General features: G+C 46.3%; 2 protein-coding genes across 2 annotated transcripts; both read left to right on the top strand.

The window, feature by feature from the left end:
- The first annotated feature begins 598 nt into the window (after positions 1-598).
- On the top strand, positions 599-8,062 carry LOC307244496 (NADH-ubiquinone oxidoreductase 75 kDa subunit, mitochondrial-like). Its single transcript, XM_080019686.1, has 19 exons — positions 599-674; positions 1,546-1,625; positions 2,150-2,244; positions 2,350-2,457; positions 2,597-2,673; positions 3,529-3,610; positions 3,748-3,878; positions 3,983-4,168; positions 4,281-4,415; positions 4,508-4,622; positions 5,085-5,230; positions 5,345-5,473; positions 5,659-5,788; positions 5,892-6,052; positions 6,152-6,306; positions 6,439-6,614; positions 6,698-6,832; positions 6,970-7,042; positions 7,543-8,062. Exons 2-19 carry the CDS (start codon positions 1,547-1,549, stop codon positions 7,632-7,634), a joined length of 2,205 nt encoding a protein of 734 aa, XP_079875812.1. The 5' UTR covers positions 599-674; position 1,546; the 3' UTR covers positions 7,635-8,062.
- A 693-nt stretch (positions 8,063-8,755) lies between these two features.
- ino80da (INO80 complex subunit Da) lies at positions 8,756-15,886 on the top strand. Its single transcript, XM_080018680.1, has 10 exons — positions 8,756-8,912; positions 10,931-11,177; positions 11,296-12,095; positions 12,260-12,347; positions 12,445-12,669; positions 12,826-12,935; positions 13,125-13,258; positions 13,474-13,697; positions 13,885-14,042; positions 14,145-15,886. Exons 2-10 carry the CDS (start codon positions 10,960-10,962, stop codon positions 15,140-15,142), a joined length of 2,955 nt encoding a protein of 984 aa, XP_079874806.1. The 5' UTR covers positions 8,756-8,912; positions 10,931-10,959; the 3' UTR covers positions 15,143-15,886.
- Positions 15,887-16,606: the final 720 nt, after the last annotated feature.

Below are 16,606 nucleotides of genomic sequence, written 5' to 3'. Positions count from 1 at the left end.
GCCTTCTATTAATAATGTAGCGCAGTTTGAGTTGTGTCGTGTATAAAAGTCGCGATTCCCTGGGTGCGTCCACGAATGCTGCCTGGTTGTGCGTTGTGTATGAAAGGTGCTGTAAAAATAAAGGATTATTATTGTTATGAGTATGTTGGAAATGTGATAATCCACGTGTGAAACAAAAACAAGGTGCTAATTTTCACTACATTTTACAGTTAAGTCATCTGTCACTGACGCTGTCTGAAGATATGATTTGCACTTTACTTTCTACTTGCTGTGGAAACAAGTGCGGGGGTCAGGGTTACGTACGAGTTGAACGCTGCAATCCATTCAAGTCCAAACTCGGAAAAACTGGCCTCTTGAAAGGCAAACACGTGTGATTTGGATCTAAACTACTCTTATGTTTGTATCTCATGATAACGTACGTTGTGTCGCTTGTATAACTGCCAAACAAACACGCGTTTACCGCGGGCGTTCGTGTCTACGCGTACAGAGGCAGATGGGCGCCGATAAGCCTCGGCACCGCCGATTTCCGAGTCCCGCGGAATGCGTCGCATTCTCTGGATTACGGCATGACGTCACGGGTTTACGTAATCCGTGACGCAGCGGAAAACACAGCCGCTGCGTCACTTGTGGAGATAAACAGTAAATCGTGGAAGGTGCGGATACAAAGTGTGAAGGTGAGCGCCGTGTCAGCGGCTCCTACGTGCGACCCGTTGTTTTGTTTTCATCGCCGTGTCGCCACCAAAACAACTTTAAAACGAGGGATTCCTGCGAACCAGGAGTTAGCCAAACTAAAAGTAGCGCGACGCCGGCGGGTCGTCGCCGCAAAATAACCCCCGGCAGCGTGACCGGGACCCCGCAGCGAAACCGAGTAGAGGTGCTTCCACAGCCGGTGCAGTGCGGCCGGTTAAAGAGCTCCCGCTACGCAGTGCCCTCGTAGCTTCTGTTCGAAACGAGGGCCGCGGGTCCGGACGGACAAGCGGTCAGCCGTTCATCACAAATAACTGTCCGCTGGCTCGCTGTCACAATAGGGTTTCCCCACAGCTCCACGTAGTAATATCTGATAACTCAGCTTGATCTGTTACAGAATAACACGTATATATTATTATTATTATTATTATTATCATTATTATTATTATTGTTGTTATTGTTTTTGTTATTATTAGTATCATCACTATTATTATTATTATTATCATCATCATATTCCTATTCATAACAGCATTGGTATTACAAACAATAGGTATTATGATACCGATGGCGCAGTTAGATTAGTAGCTAATGTTAGCTTGCTGAGTTCTGCATGTCTGCAGGTCTGATACGAGCGCTAACGTTGTATGATTACATCCTGAATTTCTGTTAATTTGTTTCTCGAATGGGGCTATAAAGATTCGCCAATTTACTAATAATAACAACAGGCATCACGTGTTTTGTGTGCATAACGGGGCACACTTGTCATAAGATAGATAACTCGCTAGGTAGTTACACTATAGACACTTAATTTTGAATACTTCCATCCCAGGGTAATCTCTGGTTTTGGGTTTCTTCCAGCATGTTGCGTCTGCCTGTCGTGAGCAGAACCCTTGCGGGAGTCTCCCTGACCAGAGGAACCGCAGCTGCCACTCAGAATGGTAACATTTACTGACATAAAGTTTATTGTTTTTTATTGTGAAGTGTCTTGTTGATGGTTGTAAGCATCTGGGGCCTGTGAGTCCCGGGGGCCTTGTTCCATTTCTGGATTACCTGCCGGATTACAGATTTGACACACAAGGCTTGCTTGCTGGCTGTAGCAAAAGGGGAATCTAATCTTCCCAATTTAGTCTGTGTGATCTGTGTCAATAATTCGGGGGCGTTGTGCAATAATTCATCTTAATGACTTTATGATTGATAAATGCTAAAACATTATGATATCAAAAACATATTGGAAAGTGTGACTAATAGTGTGGATACACCAGAGGACTTTGAAAAGACCGCCCATTTTAAACACTTTTCCCCAATCCCAATAGTACACACAAACACACACACACTCTGCAGGATTTAGCAAGGACAGGCTGTGACTCAAAACTTCCACCTAAAGTCCTTTGGTGTATACTAGGCATGAGAGAACCATGAACGCTAAGGTAACAATTATTTTCCTCTAAATCTATGGACAAAGCTCGCAATGCAGCCACAGCAGCAGCAGTTAACCAGGTGGAAGTGTTTGTGGATGGGAGGTCAATCATGGTTGATCCTGGAACCACTGTGTTGCAGGTAACGTAGGATTTCTGCTTTTTTTTTTTTTTTTTTTTGTTCGTGTCGCCCCATATTTTAGATGAAAATAATTGAATTAGTAATTTTTGTGAATTCCTCTTCCAGGCGTGTGAAAAGGCTGGAATGCAGATTCCACGCTTTTGCTACCATGAGCGTCTGTCTGTTGCTGGAAACTGTCGGATGTGTCTGGTGGAGATAGAAAAAGTCCCCAAGGTCTGATGTGATCTTTGTATATGTGCTGTTTGTACTGTAAATGACAATGTTTCACATTCAGTCCATTTAATCTTACTTTGCTTGTTTGGGGCTTGGCTAACTGATAAATTAGTCTATAATATAATGTTTGTTATTACAGCCGGTGGCTGCATGTGCCATGCCTGTCATGAAGGGTTGGAACATTCTGACCGACTCTGACAAAACAAGAAAGGCAAGGTAGGAACAACTTCACAAGTCTAAAGTTATTTGCTGCCGCTCTTATCTATGGATAATATATTGAAGGAATAGAGTTGTTATTGATGTTTAATTGGACATAATTGTTTACTTGGCATCATTTTTTTCATGGTCATCAATTACTTAACTTTTAAATGAGCTGGCAATATAGCTCCTTTCACACATAGTTCCCGGTAAATTACCGGGATAACCTTTCTGGCACCGCTAGTGATTTTTCACTATTCACATATGCAGCTACATTGAGGAACATTTCCGTCTTGTGCCTTTTCACACATGCCATGATAATTCCGGAATAGAAGGGGCAAGAGACCGTCAACCGGTGCAGTCCGCACTCCCCCCACACCCCCCTAGTGACGCCACTGACCGGTACTCCCCTGAATATATTTCTGCTGCAACACTGCACAAAAATGTTATAGACAATCACTTGCAAAAAATCGGCTATTGGACCGGCCCATTTGCCTGTAAAAAAAAACGTGCAATCGGAATCGGCCATGAAAAATCATGATCAGTGCATCTCCAATATTCAAGACGTCTGTGAGACAGATAATGTTTTTTCGTGATCACACGCATACAATACATTAAAAGAGCATTGGATGCTGTACTGGACAGGAACAGGGACAGTGGAGTCTTGTGTTTGGTTCTCTCCCTCCATGTGAAAGTGTCCGATGTCAGACGGATGGATATGGTGGACATATCAATCCCTGCTCCCAATTCACACATGACCCCATACCAGAAATGTTCCGCAACATTTCAGGTAGACTATGTGTGAAAGGGGTATATACACCCTTATGAAATTAATCTGGACCAATTTTGTTTAAAACTGTTTATTTGACACAGGGAGGGTGTCATGGAGTTCCTCCTGGCTAACCACCCATTGGATTGCCCGATTTGTGATCAAGGTGGAGAGTGTGATCTTCAGGTATACATATCAAATCATTGTTTAGATTTACGATTGTATGAGTCTAGGTCGTTTGAGGCTGATGGATTAAAAATTTTAAATTAATATTGATTATTTATTGTAAGCGTCATGGTCATGAATAATCACTTTGTACACAGGATCAGTCCATGCAGTTTGGCAGTGACAGGAGCCGCTTCACTGAAGGCAAAAGAGCCGTGGAAGACAAGAACATCGGTCCCCTGATCAAAACCATCATGACTCGCTGTATCCAGTGCACTCGCTGTGTGCGGTGAGTCCCAAATCTTTGGTCGGTGAGTCCCTGCTGTACACTTAAACAAGTGACTATGGATGAGTTAGAATTGCTATATATATTTTTTTTTTGCCTTCATAAAGATTTGCCAGTGAGATTGCAGGTGTGGAGGACCTTGGCACCACTGGCAGAGGCAACGACCTTCAGATTGGAACCTACGTGGAGAAGATGTTCATGTCAGAGCTGTCAGGGAACGTGATTGACATCTGCCCCGTGGGGGCCCTGACCTCCAAACCATACGCTTTCACCGCTCGCCCTTGGGAGACCAGGTCTGTTCCCAATTCTCTGACTGTGCAGTGAGGTGCTTTTGGGTTGACTTTTTTCCCCACTTTAAAAAAAAAAAAAAGTTTTATTCCTTTGTTTTTAATTTTGTCTTAACAGAAAAACTGAATCTATCGATGTCCTCGATGCTTTGGGCAGCAACATAGTAGTCAGCACCCGCGGCGGTGAGGTGATGAGGGTTCTGCCTCGCCTGAATGAGGACATCAACGAGGAATGGATCTCCGACAAAACTAGGTCGACCTGAGCTGGAAACACACGGCACTCATCCTGTGGATATGTGTGATATCTTAACAAATTTTCAACACCTCCACCCTTTTTCTTGGCAGGTTTGCTTACGATGGACTCAAGCGGCAGAGGCTCACCCAGCCCATGGTGAAGAATGAGTCCGGGCAGCTGGTGGCCACTTCTTGGGAGGACGTGCTGACTCGAGTCGCAGGAGCTGTACGCGATTTTTATCTCACAGTTATCTCCACTACCCAGAAGTGTATTGTGAAGGGTGGTGCAGGGCCAGATATCTCTTTGTTGGTGCCTGATGTGTTTCCATTGTATACAGAGCCATGCTTGTTGCTATGGCATCGCTATAGTAACAAATCACTACCAGCTCTTCATCTGTTATTCTTGCTTGCTAATTTGCCAAGGACATAAAGATGGAGGACTTTGATATAGTAGAGAACACGTTTCTGTGTTCTATACGTTATTGTGTAGAGCAGTATAGGGCATTACAATATCCAACAAGCAGTTATTGATGACAGAAACCGAAAACAAACTTAAAGCAAAGATAAATGTTTTCTGTTGTGTTCGCATCAATCTCAAGTGACAGATAGGAGACAATCACAAATGAGATCATATTTAACCGAGCTGAAGTAAAATCGTTTTTTTTTTGTTGTTGTTTTTTTCTTGCAGTTACAAGGGGCTCAGGGTACTGATGTTGCCGCTGTGGTCGGAGGCCTGGTGGACGCGGAGGCTCTTGTTGCGCTCAAAGACTTGCTCAACCGTTTAAATAGTGAAAACTTGTGCACCGAAGAGGTTTTTCCAATGACTGGGGCTGGGTAAGATTACGTAAAGAATTATAATCAATGAGATAAACAGATAGTTTCAATAGTCATGAATATAATTATTATATATATATATATATTTATTTTTTTTTCACCGATTTTTGATAGATCTGACCTGCGGTCAAACTACTTGTTGAACACTGGCATCGCTGGCATTGAAGATGCCGACGTGCTCCTCCTGGTTGGCACCAACCCACGCTATGAGGCTCCCCTGTTCAACGCGCGCATCAGAAAGAGGTAACCTCCTGATTGTGCGGGGAGATAGAATACTATCCATAACATTGCACAGCAGAGTCTTCATGGAATAGGCTTTTAATGTAGTGCCTCATGCTACAGGATTACAGCTTCTCTACAGGAGGAAATTACTCTAAAAGCTGGATGTTTTATGCTTCAAGCACTTCAGATTGTCCGTTCTGTTTTAGCTGGCTTCACAATGAGCTGCGAGTGGCTCTGGTGGGGCGGGAGGTCGACCTCAGCTACACGTACGATCACCTCGGAGAGTCCGCCAAGACCCTTCAAGAAATAGCGGCGGGAACTCACCCTTTCTCGCAGGTCATTATGTAGTCAGATTTTTAATAGTTACAACACTGGAAATTATGTTTCTCATTCAAATTAGATCGAACAAAAAAAAGAAAAAATGTATCTGTCCTCGCAGGTGTTGGCTAAAGCAAAGCGGCCGGTGGTGGTTGTCGGCAGTAGCGCCCTGCAGAGGGAGGATGGGGCTGCTATAATGGCTGCCGTGTCCACGATTTCTCAGAATGCTCGGATTAACAGCGAGGTGGAAGGAAGCTGGAAAGTCCTTAATGTGCTTCACAGGTACACTATCTTTGAAAAATGTAATTCTAGGTTTAGAGGATATTCTAATGTCTGACAGATAATTTCACGTTAGGCTTGTGGTGCTTGCTTTGCACTCAGGGTTGCCAGTCAAGTGGCTGCACTAGATCTTGGGTACAAGCCGGGGGTGGAGGCCATCAGGACGAATCCCCCCAAAGTTCTGTTCCTGCTCGGTGCTGACGCTGGATGCATCACCCGCCAAGACCTCCCTAAAGATAGCTTAATCATTTATCAGGGTTAGCATTAAAGCCTCTTCTCTTAGCCTTCCTCGTTGTTCATAATTTGTCGTTTGCATTACATTACAATTTTCATATCGGTTTTATGGTCGAAAGTCAATTCATGGAATATCTTGTCCCATTATTTCCCAGGTCACCATGGTGATGTTGGCGCACCAATGGCTGACATCATACTTCCCGGGGCGGCATACACAGAAAAATGTAGCACCTATGTGAACACTGAGGGCCGTGCCCAGCAGACGAGGGTGGCTGTGACTGCTCCCGGCCTGGCCAGGGAGGACTGGAAGGTCATCAGAGCTATATCGGAGGTGACTAAAACAGCATATGTACATTGTAATATTCAGTAGGCGAAAAATGTTGTTAACATGTGTGTTCTTACTCTTTCCTTAAGCTCGCCGGTGTGACTCTGCCTTACGACACGCTTGATGAAGTCCGTGATAGATTGGCAGAAATTTCCCCGAACCTGGTGCGATATGATGACGTTGAGGAGGCCAACTATTTTAAGCAGGCCAATGAACTGTCGAAGGTCAGAGCTTCCACACGATGAGTTGATTCACGACGAAGGCACTATTTGGGCTTCAGCCGCAGGTTCGATATGATGTCTGCGGTTGACGGTTGTCTCGTTCTTATGAGTGGTTATCTTGGCTGTGTCGTCCCTTTCAGGGGGTGGACCAGGCTGTCCTCACTGCACCTCTAATCCCTCCTCAACTCACTGTAGAGGACTTCTATATGACAGGTTGGCCTCCTCTGGTTTCCTTCCACAACTCCAGTGATAAGGGTCAGGTTCAGGAATACTGAATAAATATGCAAGCTAATTGTATGTAAATTAAGGTATTATAACTGATTTAAATGTATTTAAAAGTTATAATTTAAAATATCGTTGTAGATATTGTTCCAATCCTTTTTCCCTTGCTCCTGTATATGAAAAGGCCACTTCAGCACGCATTTTTTTTTTTAACAAAACTTGAGGGGGATTGATAGTTTCAATGTGATTGAGTCATTTTCGTTTTAGGAACTCCAGACAATATTTGGATAATCACATCCTGATAATTTCAGCGTTGCAGTGCACGTGTGAAAGCAGCTATAGTTTGAAAAGAGTTTTGCTGTGTAAGAGTCTAGATTTAAAACAAGAATCTCAATGTAGATATTTTTGATTTGAGCATTCCACAATTATACGCTTGGCAAACGTTTAAGAACTCAGAATTCTAAAAATTTTATCCCACATTTTCTCCGCAGATCCTATAAGCAGAGCCTCCCAGACAATGGCAAAGTGTGTGAAGGCAGTGAAGGAAGGAGCGCAGGCTGTGGACGAGCCATCCATATGCTGAGGCGTCATGGATATCCACCCAAATCCTGCGCAGAATATTGATACGCACAACTACTTTTGCACTTTGACATAAATGTACTTATTCAAGTATTCCTGTAGTCGATACTTTGGCAGCCATTCAACCTCTTAGAACCTTGACACAAACCTGCGTGAAATCTGTTCACGCCAACGTTGAATCGAGCCGCATGCTGTTTGTCTTGGGTAAAATCCACCGGCACACGTTTTAAGCAATTTCCCAGACAGAATTGTTGTGTATTCATGTCATTTCATCCACATTCCGGTAGATGTTTGTGGCTCGGCGTTAAACGACCAAAAAGTCAGTATTGTATTACGTCAAAAATGTATAGGCCTGTGGGTTGAAGTATTTTATTTTTCCCTCTGGGTTAAAAAAAATAAAAAATAAAAAAAAATCTGATGTTAAAATATGAAAACTGTAATAAACTTATCTTTAGGTAATACTTTATTTATTTATTGATTGATTGCAAATGTAAATGTTTTTCTTAAAAAGAATAATATATACATATATTTGGTACACGTTAACTTAATTACTTAGGCGAATGGAAGCAGTGGAGTTGCGCCATAGCTGTGTTTGTAGTAGTAGTAGTAGTAATACTAATACTACTACTACTAATAATAATAAGGTCAACAGTGCGGTGGCAGCTTTATTCTTGGGAACATCTTCACGGCTTTCGCGAAGCTCCTTCCCGCGCGGCCGGGGAGCGGGGCGCCGTGCGCGTGAGACCGGTGCTCCCCGCGCGCGGAGATGAGCGCGTGCTCCAGGTGTCCCGACGTGGGGTGCTCCCCGGTCCCGGGCCCCGTGTCCCGTGTCACCCCCCCCCTCACACACACACACACACACACACACACACACACACACACACACACACACACACACACACACACCGGGTCTCCCCCCCCCCCATACACACCGCCTCCGCCGCGTCCACCTGCGCCGCTCATGTCGGCGCTGGCAGAGCGGCGTTTCCAACATGGTAGCAGAGGTTGTTGTTGTCCGCCGGGCCGTTGTCATGTCCCCGCAGTGCCGGTAGTGGTGCTGTGAGGAGCCCGCTGCGGAGCCAGCTAAACCCCCCAGCAGCCAGCCTGCTGATAATATGACTTGTGGATATCTAAATCCCCGTGCATCGCTATTTTAATATATATTTAATTTGGTGAAGATCGGTAGCCTAATATATCCGATATCGATGCACGCGTAGCCTAGCTGATTCTAACAGACATTTCGGCCGGAGCGAATACCTTACACGGCCCGTACCAGTTGAAGGTAAGCCCCGATCTTTACAGCCCGGACCTCGATTTCTTTCGAGGCCGCTTTTGGGTTCACATCAGCCGGATACGCGTCGCACCCGAGCTCGCGGCTTTGGAGGCGCAGGGGGGGGGGGGGGGGGGGCGTCTTTCCTTGACGCTTACGGTTTATTTCTGCTTTTGGGCGCAAACCGCACGTTACACCGTGTCCGCCGGACGCGGATTATTCTGTTTTGGGGCTTTATTTTCTCCTTTATTCCAAACTATTTCACATTAAATCCCCTGTTTCAGGTTGAAGGGTATTCGCGAAGGCCTTGTTGTTAGGCCTCAAACGGCCGTTGCAGGCCCTTTGTCTTAAACTATTTGATCACCGAAATAGGACAATGTTTATGTTCTCCGAATCTAAGACTGTTTTCTTACTACATGGAAATAACTGGACGTGTATGTTTCCAAAAAGTACATTATATTTAAAGTTTATAACGTCGTTCCATCCACTGATGTTTCCGTTTCCTGGTTAGCTGCCGCCTACTATTTAGTGTTTTTAGCTTTGGTGCTATCTCAAGTTAGCATCTTTAGCGCCTCTCCTTGCTGTAAGTTATGCAGCAGAAAATAATATCTGCATCGGGGGGTGGTGAGTAATTACCAAAATAATAAAGACACCAGTATGATGTTTTTTACAACAATGTTTACTTGCAGTAAAGTTCACAACTTTCCAGCTAGCCTCTGTATTGCTAAGTTAGCTGGCTGCCGCTAGCTAGCATTACAGTATCTAAATCGTGTTAATAACGATGATAATGTACGGCCAACAAGCAAATAACAAATTTCTCAACGTGTACTTGAGAAGACACCCTGGAGTTCTGACAAGCGAACAGATAACCGTGCGAATTAAACACTAGAAAGTTAGTGGCTAACAGCAGCTGTGTAGCTGGATAGTAAACAGTACATTAGGTAGGTAGATGGACAGATACGATATATAGGTAGTGACATTATCCATCCCCGGAGGGAATAGGTAGTAGTAGTAATAATAATTAATAATTAATAAAAGTAAGAAGAATAAAAAATATAGATAATAATGAGGAAAAACCTTGCACTATACAACACACCAACATTTACCAAAATAATGGCAATTAAACCTCTGTATCAACAGTTTACACGGTCAAAACCAGGAAATTGTGTGTGTGCAGTGTACAAAACCTGTATGGTGCACCAGGGTGGAAGGACAATGGTTATAACAATATATATGGCAAAGATATGTATATCTACAATATACAGTATTGAGGAAGGTGAGTGTGTGAACATCCCATCTCCAGAGGAGCGACAACATGGAGGTGAACGCTCCTGTGTCCTAGCAGAGCATGGTGTTGATTAAATGTCTCCTACGATGATGAACACGTTCAGACTCTGGTCGGGCAACTGCCTGTACCGCGGGCTACTTAGTTTTTTTTTCCGTTTTACCAGTGTCAACACTCGGCTGTCATGTGACTTACTTTAACTATTTCAACATACCGAGGTGGAAGAACCTAGTTTATATATGTGTGTCTATATATGTGTGTGTGTGTGTATATAAAAATATATGCAGGTGTTGCACCATTGGACCACGTCTGGGTGGTTGAAAATGAGGAGATGGATTAGTGGGAAAACTCGTCAGATTTCCCAAATCTAATCTTAAGATTCGTACCACGTTGTTTATGGCTCAGATATAAAGCAACAACTGAACGGCTGTGTCCCGGAATAACATTTCTAAGCGCTTTTTCGAACAGGCCGTGTTCATTTTGACAGTACTTAATATAACGCATTGATTTTCAAGTCAACGTGTAAACAAATTGTCAATCACAAAGTGGACGGGTGTTGATTCACTCCAAATAGCTCCGTTTGGGCTGGACCGACTAAGCGCCGCTTTCGCCTGGAACATTTGTTCGCGCGCTGTTTGTTGCCGTAACTTATTGTTTCGTACGCGGTTCGCCGCGGCCGCGTCGAGTGTCTGTGATGTAACGGGAGGTTTCTTTTCTCCCCCCCCCCCAAACTTTATCCCGTCAGCTGATGTACTCAAGGACAAGAGTCACGTGATGTATGAAGGCAAACACATACACTTCTCGGAGGTGGACAATAAGCCATTGTGCTCGTACAGCCCCAAGCTCTGTAAGCAGCGCAGGCTGAATGGCTACGCCTTCTGCATCCGGCACGTTCTGGAGGATAAGACTGCCCCCTTCAAGCAATGTGAATATGTGGCCAAGTACAACAGCCAGCGATGCACCAATCCAATCCCCAAATCTGAGGACCGCAGGTTGGTTTTGCTTCTTTTTTATGTTGTTGTCTTGAGCGTATGATGATATTCACAGTGCTCTTAAGGGGTTATTTAAAAATATGTTGTGTATTTTTATTTTTTATTTTTTTTAATGCAGGTATTGCAATAGCCATCTACAAGTTCTGGGCTTCATACCGAAAAAGGAAAGAAAAAAGAAGCATGACGCTCTGGAGGAAATGCGCTCTCGTCCGCACCTGGAATCCGTGGCCCTCAACATCACCGTGCCCTCTTTGGCTCTGAAAGCCCCCAACGGTCTCGATGAGCTTCCGCCCTCCCCGCCCTACACGCGCCTTCTACCCCACCCCGACGGGGAGCTCCTGGACCCCTTTGCCTTTTACGAGGACGACACGGACGGGGAAGAGTCGGGCGCCCCTCGGAAGGGGGCCCCGGTCAGGAAGAAACCGCAGAATCGGTTGCTACTCAATCAGAAACTCCACCACGACACTGAACTTTTCCCGCCGCCTCCAGAGCACTTTAGCCCCTCGCAGCAGGTCCACACCTCCTCGCCGCTCAACACTCAGCTCCCACGCCAGCCGCCAGGACTCCTCCAGCCGCCGCCGCATTCCAACGTGCCCCCTTTTTTCCTCCCGGGACAGCAACAGGGCTTATTATGCAATTCAGCACCACCTCAGACACCCAACTTTCTGCCTCCAGGGCTGCCCCCTAACGCAGCGCCCAGTCCAGCACAGACCTCTGGACCCTCACTCAGTAGAAACCCCCCCTTCACTGCCACCCAATTGCCTACCAGGGACAGTGCAAATAGTGCTCAGCGGCATGTCATAGTCATGCGTCAGGCCGCCTTCTCACCGCCTACTGCCTGCCTGGCCAGGTTACAACATCTGGTGCAGCTCTGCACCAAGAGACAGCAGGACTACGGAGACCTTTTCCCTCATCTAGGTGCCTAACGTCCCTGCATTTACCTCCAAAATGAAAAAAATCACCATGCATATTTTTTTTATTTATTCTTGAACTTGGACTGCCTGTTTAAGAATGCTGTTGATGTAACTGTCGGTTGTTGTGCCGCTGAAATGGACGAGGTGCTCTAACAAGCTGTTTTCCAGGACTGGACTGGTCAGAGGACAGCGCGGAAGATGGGGAGGACACGGAGCGGGATCTTTCTCCGCAGAGCTCCTGGAGACTGCAGGACAGGTTGGTCCCGCGGTCCACAGGCACTCTCACAACAAGGCTTTTTATTGATCAAGTCACATTACCTGTCATGACTGCTGTCGGTGTTTTGTGAAAACAGGTTGGAAGAAGAGAGCGGTTCCTCGCGGAGAGCGCGGCTCCTTAAGCTTTGCTCCTACCTCCAGGAGAAATACAAGCACATGTGCAGGCAGGAGAGGGCGAGCATGCGTCAGAAGAGATACCGCTACGCCTTCCGCAAAGCCCTGCTGCACGCCGCCAGCAGAGACCCAGACTGCGCTGGGCAGCTGATGCAGCAACTGCAGAGCGTCTCCAGCACCTCCCCAAGGTATCTGGACTGTGTAAACTGTATTTTAACCTTGCATCATTGAGTGCTATAAGTTAATGGTAAAAACCGCAACAAAGAAAAATGTCCCACTGCACGAGATGGGGGACCGGAACGTTGTTGCTTTTTTTGGCTAAGTCCCAGTTTGTTTATCTTCAGTGTGAGTCCAGCAGGGCAGCAGAACCCCAACACAGGAATCTGCACTGGCAGCACCAAGGGCCAAGCCTGCAACAACAGAGCGCTGCCCTTCACTCGACACTGCTTTCAGCGTATCCTTGGCATGGCGCCACCCTGAGCGCAGTCACACTGAGCCTAGTAGAGTTTTTTTTTGGGGGGGGGGTTTAACAGTTTTTCCTCTCACGATACATCTACATGATGTTTTCTTTTTTTTGTCAGAAGTGTTATAATATTTGCCCCTCTCTGTGGCGTCGTAGTATTTCCTTAACGGTCCTTCGTAGACATCCTGTTGAATCGTTCTCAGCAGCTCTTCTCTAGTTGCACAGCCAAGTTTGCGGACGGTCAGCAGTGCTCTATACCAGTGTTTGATATCACGCACCAGACACCGCTCTGCGAAGAGCATGCCAAAAAGATGGTGAGTCTAAGCTGTGTTGCCCAACCCAGTCCTCCAGTAGGTTTTAGCTCCAACCCTACTCCTGTCCAAGGGTAGGACAGGACCAGGTGCTCGAGGACTGGGCTGGGAAACACTGCTGTAGCCAGAACAATTCAGTATAATTGCTCCACCTTTATCATAAGCTTAGATTATTGTCACAACTCTAATGGGGGTTCACTGCTGGCTTTTCTTTCCAGGATAACTTCCTTCGAGGGGACGGCAACCGAAGAGTGCAGAACCAGCAGCAGCAGCAACGGAAGCCACGTAAAAAGACCAAACCGCCGGCGCTCACCAAAAAACACAAAAAGAAGAGGAGGAGAGGGCCACGGAGGCCCCAGAAACCCATTCCTCCAGCGGTGCCCCAGGGGAACCTGGGAATGCCTTCCACCAGCCTAACTGTGCCCTCACACGCCAGTATCAGGTCTGCCATCCACCAAATAGTTATTCATTATGCTCAAAAAGATTCAAGCTGCCATACACCGCTCTTTACACTGGAATTTCGGAGCCAGCCTGCATCACTGCATTCTGGTGTTTTAACAACTTATGTGATTCCTTGTGAGTCCTTTTCTATTAAAAGGCTAAATATTCTGGGGGTTTTTTTTTGCCAGGAGCCCGTCGACCCCTGACCTAAGTACAGATGAGCTTCCTGATGACATCACCAATGAAATAGCAGACATTCCAAATGACCTGGAGTTGAACCAGGAGGACTTCTCTGACGTTTTACCCAGGCTCACCGACGACCTGCCGGACTTTGACTTGTTTGAAGGTAAATACACTCGCCTCACTCTCCCCAGCCGCCGATAATCCTTTCACCCGTCCAATTTAGGTTCCTCTACAACCAGATCTAACACCTGTTTTTTTTACTCAGGCAAAAACGGGGAGCTCCTACCCACCACCGAGGAGGCTGAGGAGCTGGTGCGGGCGCTGCAGGCCATGGGGTCTTACCCAGAATCCTTGGTGTGCTTGACCTCCATGGGAGACTTGGCCTCCTCTGAAGGAGTGGACCACCGCACCATGGCAGTTTTCCCAGGGCCCGTCCAGCCGGGGGCCATGGGGGACCTGCTGAACGGCCGCATGCCCCCAGAGAACTTCTCCAGCCTGGAGCTGGAGGACAACCTACTGCAGTCTGGCGGGAGCCACTTCCCCCCGTCGCCGTCATCTCAGCCCCCTGCCCCGTCCCCCACCTCCGTGTCCAGTCTGACCTCCTCTTCCTCCGCCACCACAGCGCCCTCCAACAGTAACCTCCTCACGCAGAGCCCCCAAACGGAGCGAACGTTCCCCCGGACGCACTCGTCCCAGGTCCTGGCCAAGGCGGATGCCCCACCGGCGGCGTCCCCGCAGGGCAGTCGCTACGGCGGCGAGCACGTGCCATCTCCGTACAGTGAAAACCTATCGTCCCCCCACGCCGGCACCTTCCAGACGGACGGCCCCCTGCTGCTAGAGGTGCCGGGGCCCCCGCGGACTCCCTGGAACAACCTCCCCCTCCCCCTCAACGACCCCTCCCAGTTCGGCAACCTCGTCGGACCCGAGAGCCACCTCATCTCCACTTCCCTGTCCACGCCCCCTGCCGCCACCCACTCGGCGACTCTGCAGCCCATGGCCGCTCTCTCAGCGATCCCTCAGAGCGCCCCGCCCGCCCCCTCGCCCTCCTCCACACACGACCTCCTGACCTCCACGCAGCCCAAGCAGCAGCTCCCTCAGTTCAGTGCGGCCTTCGGCCACCAGTTGGCCTCCTCCCACAGCGGCATCCCGAAAGACGTGCAGCCCAGCCACAGCTCCACAGCGCCCCCCGCCGGCTTCTCCATAGCGAGTGCCACCGCTGCTAGCGCGCACAGCACCACGCCCCCCTTCCCACAGAGCAACTGAAAAGTCTGTAGACGGGGTCGGACGGGGAGGGGGGAGTTCGTGGACTCGCAATCACTTCTAATCCAATTCACTGGCTTCCGGTCGACCACCTGTCGTCATCTATCTACATGTTTGCAATGTGGTAACGGTGCACTATTTCATTTAATTTTATTTTTTATTTTTATTTTAAATCTTTCAATTTTATTTTATTTTGCACAACAGATTTTCTTTCCTTATTTAAAATTTCTCCTGGGGTTTATAGTTGGTGTAAGTCGACTGGTTTGATGTGTGTGTGCTGCCCGGCGGTTTGACCAGCAGAGGGCGCTGTTTAAGCAGACTGTAGCTTCTAATGGGGGGGGAATCGCTTGGAGAACGTGGGCGTGAACGACCTTTTTGGAGATTTCCTATAGATTATTCCTATCATGGTGATGAAGGCAGTACTTCAGAATACATTGATGTGAAAGGCTCAATCAGTTATATCAGTTTTATTTGGTTTTTGGCAGTTCAGTCCCGTCTCACAGTGATGGATCATATCCTGCCTTGCTCATGTGATCGTGACATGATTTCTTTGTCCCACTTGTTTCATGCACCGCTCCAGTCACCCCGCAGATAGGTTGTGATACGTTTGTGAGCCAATATGATGTTTCAAGCTACTCTTTTACTGTTATCATGAAATAGATAAAAATGTGGTCAGATTTCACACAAACATAATTTACCAAGCTACTTTTAAATGGCTGTTTTTATAGTGTGTGTGTGTGTGTGTGTGCGTGTGTATGTGTGTGTATATATATATATATATTTATATATAGAATACATACAATACATATATAGAATATATATATATACATGTGTGTGGTATATGATATATATATATATGTATGTGTATATACAGTATATGTATGTATATATGTATGCGTATTTATAGTGTATGCATATATATGTATGCATATATATGTGTGTGCGTATATGTGTATATATATGTGTATGTATGTGTGTGTGTGTGTGTGTGTGTGTGTGTGTGTATATATATATATATATATATATATATATATATATATATATATATGCGTGTGTGTGTGTGTGTATATGTATATATATATGTGTGTGTGTGTATACACACACACGCACACACACATGATATTGCTTTTATTGGTTTGCTAAGACATTAAGACCTTGTTGACCTCACTCTGTTGTGGGGCTCCATATTGGTGGCCTAGTAGACACTTGAAGAGTAAATCTGGTTTGTTAAAGCAATAAACACATTGACAGACTCTCGTATCGTATTGGTCTCCACTTAAATGTAGTTTGGGCCTAATGTAACCGTGTTATATTTAAAAAAAAATAAAATAAAATTAACTAATCTTGGGTAAATCTTTTGGGGAAGTAGAAATGTCTACAACAGACCTCCCTCCGTGTCCAGCCCATTTCTGCTGCGTCACGCGTAGCGGATTTATCACGCCGGGAAAACCTTTTAGTGTAAAGTGA

This window comes from Zeus faber (assembly GCF_960531495.2).
Source record: "Zeus faber genome assembly, chromosome: 18".
In the NCBI taxonomy this organism is placed as follows: Eukaryota; Metazoa; Chordata; class Actinopteri; order Zeiformes; family Zeidae; genus Zeus; species Zeus faber.
This window is presented reverse-complemented; position numbering and strand designations above follow the sequence as displayed.